General features: G+C 42.3%; 1 protein-coding gene across 2 annotated transcripts in view; it reads left to right on the forward strand.

The window, feature by feature from the left end:
• The first annotated feature begins 9,500 nt into the window (after positions 1–9,500).
• Positions 9,501–15,465, forward strand: part of LOC8028480 (solute carrier family 22 member 8) — a 101,226-nt gene continuing 95,261 nt past the window's right edge. Inside the window, exon 1 of one of the 2 annotated variants that reach the window (XM_040214937.3) lies at positions 9,501–9,795. In XM_040214937.3, coding sequence (XP_040070871.2) covers positions 9,616–9,795 — 180 coding nt within the window. In that variant the 5' untranslated portion in view covers positions 9,501–9,615. The remainder of the gene's footprint in view (positions 9,796–15,465) is intronic. The other variant, XM_040214936.3, reaches the window with a different exon arrangement.

Consider the following 15,465-nt stretch of genomic DNA (forward strand, 5'->3'; position numbering starts at 1 on the left):
GGACGAGGGTGACAACTGTTGAGGTGGAAGTATTTCTGGCTGTCCATGGGCTTTCGATGAAGTTCAGCGACCGGAATTGTGCCCTTAATTCCTAACGTCTAAGAAATAAATGACGGTTTTTGATTAACTGTGACTAAAGCGAGTCAATTGGTGTGCGGAGTTAAAATCTGCGATACACTTAGGAGCTCATTTTCTGTGTGTGACCAGAAAAAAAACACGTCATCAATATAACTTTTGCATAATATCGGTTGGAGCGGGTAGGATTCGACGAAGGTTAATTCTAGTTCACCCTTAAATATATTTGCCAAGTTCGGGGCCATTTTTGTTCCTCTTGAGGTACCTTTAGTTTGAAGGGAAAATTTGCCGTCAAATTTAAAACTATTTAGCTCAAGGACAAAACTCGGAAGGGCAGCCAGAACGTGACCCTCCGGGGAGTCATCCCTCCTAAAGGCTTCATAATCCCTCACAAGCTCCTCTATGCCGTTTTTATGAAGAATATCGGTGTACAGAGCAGATACATTCATTGTAACTAGAAAAGCTTCCTTGGGTGTTTTCAGTTTTGAAATTTCTCTGAGAAAGTGAGTTTTCTCAGGAATGTACGATGGAAAGGTAGGCAGGATCCGTCTAATGAGGATATCAACCAAACTAGAGTTTGGCTTCGCGAACGTTCCTGAGCCCAATATAATGGAGCGGCCGGGAGTCCCTTCATTGTGAATTTTTGGTAACATAAAGAAGCGCCCAGGTACGGCGTGTTTAGCAGTTAGCAACCTTAACGTGTTGTCGGTAATTTAACCTTGTTTCTCTAGCTGGCTAAGTCGCTTGTGTATAAACAAGGCATGCTGACTCGTTGGACCCTTGTTTAGATGACGTTAAAATTTGGTATCGTTTAGTTGTCTGTAACCTCCCTTATACAATCCAATATGTGGAGAATAACTAAGCACCCCCCCCCCCCCTGTCAGCTGGTTTGAATATAATATATTTTTCTGTTGCCTAGATCCTTGAGCTCCTTGCGTTCGGGGTGCGAGAGGTTATAGTGATGAGGTTGCTGATTTCTATGAGTTGACATAATCTCCTTTTGGACCGCCTGGATATAAAGGCCTAGATGCTTATCTCTGTTGGAACTGGGATTCCAACAGGACTATGTCAAAAGCACAGGAGATGCGCTTTTTTTTTTTGGTGGGGTTTCTAAAAAAAATAATTTCTGAAGCCGAAGTCTTCAAGCGAAATTTTCAAGAAATGTCACATAAACAGCATTCCAACTAGTCAGCATGCCGGGTTTGTCCACGAGCAACCTAGCCAGCTAGAGAAACAAGGTGAAATTACCTACAACGCTTTAAGGGAGTTAACGGCTAAACCTGCTCTACTTGGGCACTTCAATACTGCCGCGCACGCAGCTGGCCAAGTAGGCAGCGCACCCGTGGCTAACGTGACGTCAATTTTCTCGCTACGCTTAGCGGGTAAACTTTTTGCTTACGCTCACGTTGTCAAAAATAAGCGAACGGGTCACTAACAGATGACACAGTAGAAACCAATTAGTCTTCTATATGCCGCCATACGCAACAATGCCAATCGCGACAAGTGCATAGGTCACGTGACGTGCAATTTTTCCGCTAAACTTAGCAGACACATTGAATAGGTGCGTTGGACGCGTGACCTCAATTTTTTCGCTAAATTTAGCGGGGAAATGGAATTGGTGCATTGGTCACGTGACGAAAATTTTTCCGCTAAATTTAGCGGAGAAACTGAATTGCGTCAAGTATCGCGTGATGTGACGCCAATTGTTTCGGTAACTTTATCGGGGAAAGTGATTTCCTGCATATGTCACGTGAAGTCAATTTTTCTGATGAATTTAGCGAGGAAACTAACTTGGGGGATAGGTCAAGTGACGCCGATTTTTCCGCTAAATTTGGCGGGGAAACCAAAATGGTCAATAGGGCATGAGGCGTAAATATTTCTGCTTAGTTTAGCGGGGAAACGGAATTGGTGCATTGGTCACGTGACGGCAATTTTTCCGCTAAATTTAGCGGGGAACCTGAAGTGGTGTATACGTCATTTCACGTCAAGTTTTCCGCTAAATTTAGCGAGGAAACTAATGTTGGGCATAGGTCACGTGACGCCATTTTTTCGGAAAATTTATTGGGGAAAGTGATATCGTGCATGTCGTGACGTCAATTTTTCCGTTGAATTAAGCGGGGAAACTGATTTGGGGGAAAGGTGACGCGACGGCAATTTTTTTTTCGTTAAATTTAGTGGGGAAACCGAATTTGTGCATAGGTCATGTGACGTAAATTCTTCCGCTAAATTTGGTGGGGAAACTGAATTGGTGCATAAATAATGTGACATGCATTTTTTTCGCTAAATTTAGCGGGGAAACTGAAATAGTGCATACCTCACGTGACGCCAATTTTTTCGTTAAATTTAGAGGTAGAACTTTTTGTTTACGCTTACGTCGTAAAGAAACCGGGGAACGGGTCACTAACAGCTGAGGCTGTAGAAACAAATTAGTCACTTTATATGCCTTCCAATACAACAATGCCGGTCGCTAGAAGTGCATGGGTCACGTGACGTGTATTTTTCCCCTAAATTTAGCGGGGAAACTGAATTGGGGCATAGGTCACGTGACGCCAATTTTTTCGGTAAATTTATCGGCAAAATTGATTTCGTGCATAGGTCAAGTGACATCAATCTTTCTGCTGAATTTATAGGGGAAACTGAATTGAGCATAGGTCACGTGACGCCAGTTTTTTCGGTAAATTTATCGGCAAAATTGATTTCGTGCATAGGTCAAGTGACGTCAATCTTTCTGCTGAATTTATCGTGGAAACTGAATTGGGGCATAGATCACGTGACGCCAATTTTTTCGATAAATTTATCGGCAAAATTGATTTCGTGCATAGGTCAAGTGACGTCAATCTTTCTGCTGAATTTATCGGGGAAACTGAATTGGGGCATAGGTCACGTGACGCCAATTTTTTCGGTAAATTTATCGGTAAAATTGATTTCGTGCATAGGTCAAGTGACGTCAATCTTTCTGCTGAATTTATCGGGGAAACTAAATTGCGGCATAGATCACGTGACGCCAATTTTTTCGGTAAATTTATCGGCAAAATTGATTTCGTGCATAGGTCAAGTGACGTCAATCTTTCCACTAAATTTAGCGGGGAAACTGAATTGGGGCATAGGTCACGTGACGCCAATTTTTTCGGTAAATTTATCGGCAAAATTGATTTCGTGCATAGGTCAAGTGACGTCAATCTTTCTGCTGAATTTATCGTGGAAACTGAATTGGGGCATAGGTCACGTGACGCCAATTTTTTCGATAAATTTATCGGCAAAATTGATTTCGTGCATAGGTCAAGTGACGTCAATCTTTCTGCTGAATTTATCGGGGAAACTGAATTGGGGCATAGGTCACGTGACGCCAATTTTTTCGGTAAATTTATCGGTAAAATTGATTTCGTGCATAAGTCAAGTGACGTCAATCTTTCTGCTGAATTTATCGGGGAAACTAAATTGCGGCATAGGTCACGTGATACCAATTTTTTCGGTAAATTTATCGGCAAAATTGATTTCGTGCATAGGTCAAGTGGCGTCAATCTTTCTGCTGAATTTATCGGGGAAACTAAAGTGGGGCATAGGTCACGTGACGCCAATTTTTTCGGTAAATTTATCGGCAAAATTGATTTCGTGCATAGGTCAAGCGACGTCCATCTTTCTGCTGAATTCATCGGGGAAACTGAATTGGGGCATAGGTCACGTGACGCCAATTTTTTCGGTAAATTTATCGGCAAAATTGGATTCGTGCATAGGTCAAGTGACGTCAATCTTTCTGCTGAATTTATCGGGGAAACTGAATTGGGGCATAGGTCACGTGACGCCATTTTTTTTGGTAAATTTATCGCCAAAATTGATTTCGTGCATAGGTCAAGTGACGTCGATCTTTCTGCTGAATTTATCGGGGAAACTGAATTGGGGCATAGGTCACGTGACGCCAATTTTTTCGATAAATTTATCGGCAAAATTGATTTCGTGCATAGGTCAAGTGACGTCCATCTTTCTGCTGAATTCATCGGGGAAACTGAATTGGGGCATAGGTCACGTGACGCCAATTTTTTCGGTAAATTTATTGGCAAAATTGGATTCGTGCATAGGTCAAGTGACGTCAATCTTTATGCTGAATTTATCGGGGAAACTGAATTGGGGCATAGGTCACGTGACGCCATTTTTTTCGGTAAATTTATCGCCAAAATTGATTTCGTGCATAGGTCAAGTGACGTCGATCTTTCTGCTGAATTTATCGGGGAAACTGAATTGGGGCATAGGTCACGTGACGCCAATTTTTTCGGTAAATTTATCGGCAAAATTGATTTCGTGCATAGGTCAAGTGACGTCAATCTTTCTGCTGAATTTATTGGGGAAACTGAATTGGGGCATAGGTCACGTGACGGCAATTTTTTCGGTAAATTTATCGGCAAAATTGATTTCGTGCATAGGTCAAGTGACGTCAATTTTTCTGCTGAATCTGCTGTGGAAACTGAATTGGGGCATAGGTCACGTGACGCCGATTTTTTCGGTAATTTTATCGGCAAAATTGATTTCTTGCATAGGTCAAGTGACGTAAATTTTTCTGCTGAATCTGCTGTGGAAACTGAATTGGTGCATGGGTCATGTCATGTAAAATTTTCCGCTAAATTTAGCGGGGAAACTGAATTGGTGCATAGGTCACGTGACGTCAATATTTCCGCTAAATTTAGCGAGGAAACTGAATTGGGGCATATAGGTGAAGTGACGCCGATTTTTCCGCTAAATCTGCTGGGGAAACTGAATTGGTGCATTGGTCATGTCATGTAAATTTTTTCCGCTAAATTTAGCTGGGAAACTGAATTGGTGCATAGGTCACGTGACGTCAATTTTCCGCTAAATTTAGCGAGAAAACTGAATTGGGGCATAGGTCACGTGACGCCATTTTTTCGGTCAATTTGGTGTGGAAACTTTGGTGCTTAGGTCATGTTATGTAAAATGTTTGCGCTAAATTTAGCGGGGAAACTGAATTAGTAAATGGGTAAAGTGACGCCGATTTCTCCGTTAAATTTGGTGTGGAAACTGAATTGGTGCATATGTCATGTAATGGAAATTTTGCCTCTAATTTTAGCGGGGAAACTGAATTGGTACGTAGGTTACGTGAAGTCAAATTTTCCGCTAAATTTAGCGGGGAAACTGAATTAGTGCATAGGTCGAGTGCCGCCGATTTTTCTGCTAAATTTGGTGTGAAAATTGAATTGGTGCATAGGTCAGGTGATGTACATTTTGCCGCTAAATTTAACGAGGAAACTGAATTGGTGCATAGGTCACGTGACGTCAATTTTTCCGCTGAATTCAGCGAGGAAACTGAATTGGGGCATATAGGTGAAGTGACGCCGATTTTTCCGCTAAATCTGCTGTGGAAACTGAATTGGTGCATGGGTCATGTCATGTAAATTTTTCCGCTAAATTTAGCGGGGAAACTGAATTGGTGCATAGGTCACGTGACGTCAATTTTTCCGCTAAATTTAGCGGGGAAACTGAGTTGGTGCATAGGTCTGGTGACGTAAATTTTTCCGCCATGTTTAGCGGGAAAAGTTTTTTTTACGCTCACGTCAAAAAAAAACGTGGAACGGGCTACTAGTAGCTGACGTTGTAGATACAATTTAGCCCTCCATTTGCCTTCATATACAACAATGACGACCGCTAGAAGTGCCTAGGTCACGTGATATGAATTGTTTCGCTAAATTTGGCGAGGGAAATTAACTGGTGCGTAGGTAGTGTGACGACAATTTTTCGCTAGATTTAGCGGGGAAACTAAATTAGTGCATTAATCACATGACGTAAATTTTTTCACTAAATCTGGCGGGAAAACTGAATTACTGCGTAGGTCACGTGACGCCAATCTTCGCTCTTAATTTAGCGGGAAAACTGAATTGGTGCATAGATCTCTTGACGTTAATTTTTTCCCTAAATTTAGCGGGGAAACTAAAGTGGTTCATAGGTCACTTGACGTCAATTTTCCGTTAAATTTAGCGGGGAAACGTTTCGTTAACGCTCACGTCATTAAAAAAACCGGGAATGGGCCGCCACTAACAGCTGACACTGTAAAAAACAAATGTTCAGCTGTTAAGTCAACATGGTTTATACCCGTTGACTTAACAGCATGGCAAATGCCATTCAGGGCGAATCTCGTTCGGGCGCCGAATGACATTACATTTCAAGCCCGTGCTACACGTACATTTCAAATGTCATTTTGCGCCATGATGATGATAGCGCCTTCTCTCTGAAGAAAAGTAATTGTAAAGTTTTGTGTAAGCTAAATACGTTTGTTCAAGGTTATAATCTCTGAAAAGTGTCTTTAGGTAGTTTTAATCGCGTTTTTGCAGTCAATTACTTTATGTTTTTTTCTCCGTTTCTGCTGTAATTCATTTGTTGGTGACGCTCTTCTTGCTCTAGCCGCAATAAGCCAAAGCCAAAGACAGAACCTGACCAAAGCGAAAGGAAAGAACATCGCCACTCTGGAAGGCTGGACTGATCCCCCTGAAATGAGAACCAACAACATAAGATCCTGCGAAGTCTCCTGGACTTCCTCCATGAGGCAATGCTGGAATCTTCTATTTAGTGTACATATGTTTCAAATAGTATGCCGCATACAGGCTTCGACTATTAGCCACCGGTGCATTCTTACACCCCTTTCCCTGCTTATGGCATCAATAAACGCTCTTTGAACTGAATCAATCTGAAAGGAAATGGCGCCTGTACAGTCGCGAGTGTCGGTCCTTGCACCGGAGGACGGTAAACGGGTGCGACGGTTAATGAGCGCCCTTATTTATTTACGCGCCAAGCTCCGTGCCGAACTGCAAAGGCTCGAAGCCAAAGATGAGGACGCTCACTATCGCGTTCGTGAAATCGAAGAGCAGCTGCTCTCGAACTCCGTGGCTCTGGCTGCTGCTTTCGCTGCGCACTTCCCAGTGCACCGATCGCGTTGGCGGTACCCCAGAAACCAGAGGTGGTTTCTTGCGGCGCATGCGGCTCCATTGGAAGAAACTTCGAAGTTCGAACAAAACGTAACACCGAGGAGAAATGCGAAAAAGATAGCGGCGCAGGCGAAGTGGCTGTGTCTAGTGGGTTAACGAGTAGCCGTTTGCAATTCTGTGACAAGCCGCGCTTCAAATCTAGTATAAAGTAATGCAGATATAAAATAGACACAAATAAATAACTTTTAGTTCGCGTATGCTTTGATGAACGCAATCACATTGGTGTTTCTTTACTTGGGGCCTGGAGTAGACGCTACACATTTGGCCCGTGACAGAATGCGAATGAGTACCGCCGAACCCTTTCGGTGGCAAATGACATTTGCAGCGAATGCCATTCGTGCAGGCCGTGTAGCACCAGTCGAATGACATTTAGGGCGAATGTCATTCGTTGTAAATGGCATTCGAGTTGCCCGTGTGGTACGGGTATTAAATTGCCAGAATAGGGTGACTTTGTGACCAACTGTACATAAGAAAGTTAGCCAGTGCAGTGCAGTGCCGCACCATTCGTAACAAAGTAATTGGACCAGTTGTTTTTACAGCGCTAGGTTAATTTTCAAAAACAAGGCGACATTTTTACCCTCTGAAGATGAGAATTTTACCCAGTGCAGTACGACTGCTATTATAGGGTCTTTAACGTGCATCACACAGAAGTGAAACACGACCGTACGACGGTACAAAACTCATCTAGATCGGAACGGGCAGGGGCGACGATTGAATCACCGATCCCTGGGTAGGGTGTACGAAAACTAGGAGTTGTGCTGAAACGGGCAGGTCTGATCAATGAAGCGAAAAAGCACAATGCTTTCAGAAAACAACGCAAGATAAAGTTTACACAAACGTCAAAAGCTCACCCTAAACGTAGGCCGTGCACCGTGCAGTCATGACTCAGAATCGATGTATAATGTGATATCAACAGGACGGCACTCCCCACTCAAAACACTGAATTACCTCGTCTCTTACATCAAACATTCTGTATAGACCCATGCTTGTCTGTTGTGCACATGCGAGAAAAATTATTCATTTCATTTCACGATCTTTCTAATTTCACAGCAAGTCGGCAAAGACTAGTGGCTGATGGTCTTGGGTTTTCTACGCTAACTTATTGCTTCCCATGCAATATGAAAGGATCCACCTCTTCTAGGCCCTTCTAGGTACTTGTGGGCTTCAAAAGATTAGTAGATCGCATAAAGACAACATTTTAAAGATACTATTTTCCTTGAGGACAAAATTTTATATCGGCCGGGGCTTCAATTAAGGAGACAGCAGCTTTTATGTTTCTCATGAGAACATGATATTCGAAGTATATTTTAAAGACAGCTATACGAGGGTTTTCGTTGATTTTCTTTTCTTACTTAGCAGATAATTGAGGGATGCTTAGACTCGGGCGTTGTGGGACGGCGCAAGCCACTGAGAACAGGAAGCGCTCACTGCTCCGGTTATCGGTAAATTGTAAAGCAGTGATCCGCGAAAATAAGAGAAAATGAAAGCTCGGGGTAGTAAAGCAAGATTAAAAGGAAAATTACTGATGACTCGGACTCCAAGTGTACTTCTGTGCGACCAGAGAACCACAGGGCTGGTCAATTGATCCCTTAACCTTTCGTCTAATGTGTTAGTACATTAATCGAATTCAATTTACATTGTCGGCTGAGTTTTCAGTTGGAAATTTCTGGGAAAAGTGAAAACGCCTATTTCTTCTATTTGGTGCAGATTTTGAGTTTTTTCAGGAGGCGGAAGTGTTGTATTGCACGGTAAAACACAGATTATAATTGGAATCAATAGTTATTTTAAATCTTAAAAAATATAAGAATATTTTTAATAAGGTTGCTTGCTTTTCTTTTCATAGGCTGTGCAGAGTCAATTTTCAAATGAGGCTGCGCATTCTACCATTATTAAAATAACAAAAAATATTTCGTTTTTACATTTTGCAAGATATTATCTCATATGTCAGTGCAACCGATTAATCAATTAATGGGTTACGATTAATTGGGTTAAAATTTTAATCGTTAACCAGCCCTAATGAATATTAGCATTAATCTCGCTTGATACAAGAAAGTGGTCTGTTGGCGCGCACCCACGTCTACCTGTAATTATTTGAAGGATCGAGTTCCAGTGCCTCCTAGTGAGAGGCGCACGAACTACAGCGGTAAGAGGCTGTCCCATGGAGAAAGCTCAAAAGGCTGTGTCGTAAGTATAGACCTTTTTCACAAGGGCGGCGCCACCTTGAATTATCGTCACTTCCAGTATAGGCGAAGACATTGTTTTGCAGTCGCCACTCGAATAGAATACATTTACGATATAAGCGTAACCCTCACCTATTCTCGCTTTGTCTCCCCTCTATATTTTACTATTTGCAGGTTGAAACGTCTTATTATTTTTTTCGCGCACACACCGGATATGCCTACGGCTGGGAACGAGAGTAAGCGAAAATAGTCTATAGAGAAGGTCGTGGTACTACGGACGTGTGACACGAGTTTTGTTACTTTACTTTTTACATAGTTTTTACTTGCTTCTTGAAAATACCGCCTGCAGTAATGCCGGCGATAATCGTGGGGAGATGGTCTCTCGTATCCGTGTAACGAAGGACATGGAGACAGTGGGCATCAGATATGCTTGCCCAACAGCTTCCCCCTTCTTATCAGTCTTTATCGCTTTACTACGGCCAGGCGCTGCTTATCCTTCCAGCCCTGGCAGTTTCGTTCTGCTAGCGCCTCGTGTGATCGCCGGCACAGAACGGGTGAGCATACAAGTTTCGCTTGTTTTTCTCCCGAAATACGATTCGCTTTCGCAATATCCGGGATGACTGGATGTTTATTGCAACTGTTCACGAAAATCAATCTAGAAGGATAAAGCGAGAGTCATAAAACCTCGTCAAAAACACGCGCATTTTTTTCAAGATACATACAAGGTATATACCGTGTTCCAAAACGGAAATCGTCTTCAATGTTCGCAAAACTATACGGGCGCGAGAGTGTGACTCTCCCGAAAGCATAAAGGTGCACAAGCCCTCGCTCATAAAAAAGCGATTTCGAATGACGCTCTCGCGCATCTGAACTTTCCTTCAATAAAGCCAAACTCATGTGACGTATACATAGAGTATAACATTCCGTTATTCCGTTGATGTAAGCGGAGGGCTTCTTGCGCGGTTTAAGAATAGCGGGGGGGACTAGTTTATGCGTAGAGTTCAGCTCATATATATAAAATATTTAGCGGTGTACATAGATCTATCTATCTATCTATCTCTCTCTTTATATATATATATATATATATATATATATATATATATATAGGGTGGTTTAAGTCACCAGGCTCGATCTAAAATGAACCGTGAAAATCGACGCCTGCACGTAGCAATCTAAACTTTTCGTCAGAGGTGTATTTAACAAGCTTGTACTATTTGAGCGTGTTGGTGCGTTTTTAACATTTAGAAAGTGGAGACACATAAGGGACGATACAGAGAGGACAAACTTTCAACTTCAACTTTGCGCTTGAAGGCGAAAATTAAATGTTGTTGAAGTTGAAAGTTTGTCCTCTGTGTATCGTCCCTTATGTGTCTCCACTTTCTAAATGTATTTAACAACCTTGTTTTTTCTTGTAAAATTACAAAACATAGCTTCCTTTTAGTAAAAAATAGGGTGAAGAAACTTGCCAGGGTCTACGGCGGGCGGCGACGCAGACGACCAAGTCCAGTAGAGGGGTATAATTTTGTAATTTGTAATTTTGTAATTTTACCAGAACTATTTAACAGAATTTCTTTTTAACAGAAATTTTACCACTTTGTAATTTTACCAGTAAAAACCGACCAGTGAAATACGATTCTGAAGAAGAGTTAGATTGCTACTCGCAGGCGTCGATTTTTGCGGTCCATTTCATATCAATCCTGGTGAGTTGAACCACCCTATTAATATATACCTAATTAATGAACCTGGAAATCAAAAGTTGTTGTTCCAGAAAACCTAACGCAACACATCATATTGAAAGTACGAATAGGGAGGAGCGAGTTGGTTTAATTGAATTCAGTACGCTTCACACTAGCGCAGCTCACGCTAAGATCCTATACAGGCAATCAAGAAGAGCCAAACTTGCATTGCCACGGCGCATCGTCGTCCTTGTGCGTTTGATTTCATTGGGTAAACCAATCACGCACAAAAAAAAAGCTCGGGGATCACGGTTGATTGCGTTTAAGTGATTGGTTCAACCGGTGATAGCGAGCACACGAAGATGACATCACATTTCGCACTGCTCATTGATTGGCTATATCGGAGTGTAGCGTCACGCCCCGTGTCTGCCCACACGAGGCGGGGGGCACTACGCGTGCGCACGAAACGCGATTCGGGTGAGATGAAGTGTCTGCGAATGCGCTGTACCTACAGCAGCGCCACCGCAGTCGCGTGACGTCAGAGACGGGAGATCATGCCGAAGTTACGAGCCGATAGGGGTTATTCTATGAGCGCGAAACATGCAATGGCACGGCATTTGCCATTTGTTGCGCATAGGTTATAATCGTCTGAACCAGTCGACTGCAGCGAACGTACCCCGACCGTGCGCTTTTAATCTGCGTGTTTCCGCGTCTCTCCGAGTGCGCTCATATTTCTGGTGGCGCAAAGCGTACGGCTGGTGATAATAAATGAAGATATGGGAAGAGGAGACAGGTTAAACTTGAGGAAGAAAACGAGAAGGGAGGGAGAAACACGAACTTCCAACTGGCAACAACATTTAATGACACCAAGGGTTTGCTTATATACAGAAAAAGGGGGGCGGGGGGGGGTGAAAAATGGGATGGAAAGGAGGAGCACTATGCCGTCAAGGGTACGTTGTTGCTGTCGGGATCGTGGGGGGAGAAAGTTCCGAACTAAGAAACCTTATTTCTTTCCACGAAAAGGCAATGGAAGGGGAACCGATGTTGCCCTTGGATTGACACATGGCGAATGCTTCTAGAATCTCCCGACCATAGCTCGAGGGGTGTCCCCCGATTCTTGTAGTAGAGGGAAGGACGGCCGAGCGGGAGTACATTGCGATGGGTGTTTGGCGATCGGGTGGTGAAGAACCTCTGAACCGTTGGGGACCGCTTTTTTAACCTCGTCGCGTGCTCTCTCAGGCGGTCGTTTAAGGGTTCTTTCTTCTTCTTCCCGAAATGTCTTTTTTTTTTTTTTTTAGTTGAAGGTTTTTAGTGTTTTTGACCTCGAAATTGGCATCTCTGTTAGAGTCTGATGGCACAAAAACCTTAATTTTTTTTCTTAAAGTTTTCTTTTAAAATGTGCAATAAGAAAAAAGTATTTCTTTTTTTTTTGTCGCCCGAGATTTTTTGTATTGGAAGAGATGCTTGACTTTGGTCTCAAAATGTATCTGTGCGTGACAAACGCTAGATAGACGCGTTGTGGCATCATTAAGCCTATTACGCTATACTACTGTAAAATCATATATATTTTTTCGCTATCCGGATGGTGGAACTTGCAATGCTACTGGATCCAATCCGGACTTTAAGTTTTCAGAAATATTTTTTTTCCGCCATCTGGATTTTAGGTTTCTAGAAACAATTACGATTAGATTTACAGTGCATAATGCAGATAGCGAACATTTATATTGGGTTCTGGGGTAAAGTCGTCACTTCGTAAAGCAAGCAAACAATGATATAAATATTCTAAAGCAAGCAGCTACCATGACTCGACTTGTCTTGAGTGATGCTATGCGGAGAAATGATATCGTACCTCTAGGAACTGCTTTTGTGGATTTAGCAGCTGCACCGAACGATTATTCCTTGTACTAATGTTTTTGTTTTCTGTTTTTTTTTACTACGTGACACAGTTCAATGACGTCGAAACACTGTTTATGATTTATAAGACTTTTGATGAAGGGATAGTTTAATAGGAACCTTTATAAATCTTGAAGTGGTCACCGGTCACATGGTAACCTTTTCATATGTAGGATACACACGGCGGTAGAATATATCCGTTAGGGACGCATTGTACAGCCCCGGCTGTGGCGGTTCTATTTTGGCTTTAATCGACCATTTTCGCGCCGAAACATACACGGTAGAGGGGGGTAGATGGTAGATGGGGTTTAGTTGCGTGCCTGCAAACAGCCAAGTGGCCTGAGCAGCAGTGCACTGTCCTGTACACAGCTACATAAAAGTATGAGATAAAAACACAATCAGGCGAAAATGTCTGTTTCACCGAAAAAGGCATCGTAAGTTTGTTGCAGACGTGTCATTGGGCAAGTGGCCCGCACATCAAGATAAAACGTGTCTATGCATTTTGATGTCCTCCCTGACGGTACCCGGAACCTCAGCAACATCACTAGCTGGGCACAATCAAGAGAACCATGCATAATTTGACGCAGGAAATGCATGTCTCTTGCAATTCGTCTATCATGCAGAGGTACTAGACCGAGGTCAGTGAGCAGGGAATGGTAATTGTAGAAACGGCGGCGGCCGATATATCGGTCGTATAAGATTCTCATCATCTTACGCTGAACGTTTTCAATAAGATTACTATGAACATCGTTACAGAGTTCCAAACCACAGACGCGAACTCGAGGCGTGATCTACCCAATGCACAATAAAGACGTAAAAGACACTCAGAGCGACGAAATTTTTTTGTCAGCTGCGAAATTACATCCAGTTGGCGAAGTCCTTGACCAAGAATGCGAGAGACGTGGAGGCGAAAATCTAATCTCGAGTCCACAAAGACACCAAGATCCCGTACATAGACAACCCGCAGCACTTGCTCTTCAAATATAGTGTAGTCGCAGACTGTGCTCCCCTTCTTCCTGGTAAGGGTCATTACTACAGTCTTTTTTGGATTCAGTTGAAGCCTATTTTTTGAGCACCAGTATTCAACGGAGCGGATTTCATTTTGTATCTGAATACTGTCATTTACATTGTGAACAACACGGAAAAGATTAAAGTCATCGGCGAACATTAGCACTTTCGAGTTTTTGATGGAATGTGGTAGATCGTTAACAAATATCAAAAACAGGAGTGGTCCAAGGTTAGAACCTTGAGGTACGCCAGATAAAGATGCAAATGTCTCCGACACGCCATTAAAAAATCTAACATAATTTTAGCGATTTGAAAGGTAACTTACAAACCATGCGCAATACAAATTGCATAGTCCGTATTCTTTTAATTTCAACAAGAGTATCTGGTGGTCAACCTTATCAAAGGCCTTGGCCATGTCAAAGTAGACTGTGTCCACCTGACCACGGTTGCATACTAAAGGACCACTATGACCGGGAAAAGTAGCTAAGTTCGTCTCCACTAATCTGCCCCTGAGGAATCCGTGTTGCAAAGGTAAAATTTTTTGTTTCAAATATGAGTACAAGCGTTCATACACCATCTCAAAAACCTTTGAGAAGTCACAAAGAAGAGACACAGGGCGGAAATTATTGACATTACAGGGATTTCCTGACTTGAAGACTGGTATTACGACTGAAACTTTCCACCAAGAAGGATGAACTCCATACTGTAAGGTCCGATTAAATATATCTGTCAGGATAGGTATAAATATTTCAGCACAAAATTTGATAATAAAATTAGAAATATCATCACAGTCATTTGAAAGTTTTGATTTGAGCTTCCGTATCGAGCACATCGCCTCATCATCGGTTACACTGTGTTATACTAAGGAGTCAGTAAAACCCTCAAACTAAAAATCATTAGACACACCGTCACGTTCCGACAAGCAAGAACTAAAGTGATTAGCAAATGCTTGGCTCACTTCTTGTGGCTTGCATAAAATCGATCGTCAATTTTTAACACAAGAAGTGCTGACACTATCTTTACTTTGGGCCCGAGCAAAGTTCCAAAAGCAACTTGGCTCTTTTTTAAAATTGTTTTCCGAACAGCTGGGATAACGAGCTTCATCTCGGGAATAAAGCTTCTTAACTATTGCTCTACAGACTGAAAACCTCTGATACTAATATTCACAATTTGACTTTTTATAGACTTTGTGGTAATGCTGATTTTATCGCATATGATATTTCGGGACAGATAAAAACCACTTACGAAATTTTGATTTCCTTGAACACTGTTTAGATATGAATTCTCGTATAGCCCGCTTGACAGTTGATGTTACCATTTCGACACAAGAATTAGCTTCCGTAAGGTGAAAGAGGCAAGACCAACCATAGCCACGAGGACGATTGTATAGGCCGAGATAATCTCCACGCATATAGATAAACTTGGGTAGTGACTGCTCACGTAGTATTTGAAATGATAAAAAAAAACATAGTGTAAAAGGAGGGTGAAAATAATCAACTGGGACAAGCGTCTCGCGTGTCTCTTTAACGTCGAAGACGGGTACATTCGGTATGATAAAATCTGAAACATTTCCAGCATAGTTTCTTATCGTATTGTGCTGATGCAGCCCGTTAAAATAGATAAAATTGGTCAGGCACTGTACTTTAT

This window comes from Ixodes scapularis, unplaced genomic scaffold (assembly GCF_016920785.2).
Source record: "Ixodes scapularis isolate PalLabHiFi unplaced genomic scaffold, ASM1692078v2 PGA_scaffold5__190_contigs__length_132052651, whole genome shotgun sequence".
In the NCBI taxonomy this organism is placed as follows: domain Eukaryota; kingdom Metazoa; phylum Arthropoda; class Arachnida; order Ixodida; family Ixodidae; genus Ixodes; species Ixodes scapularis.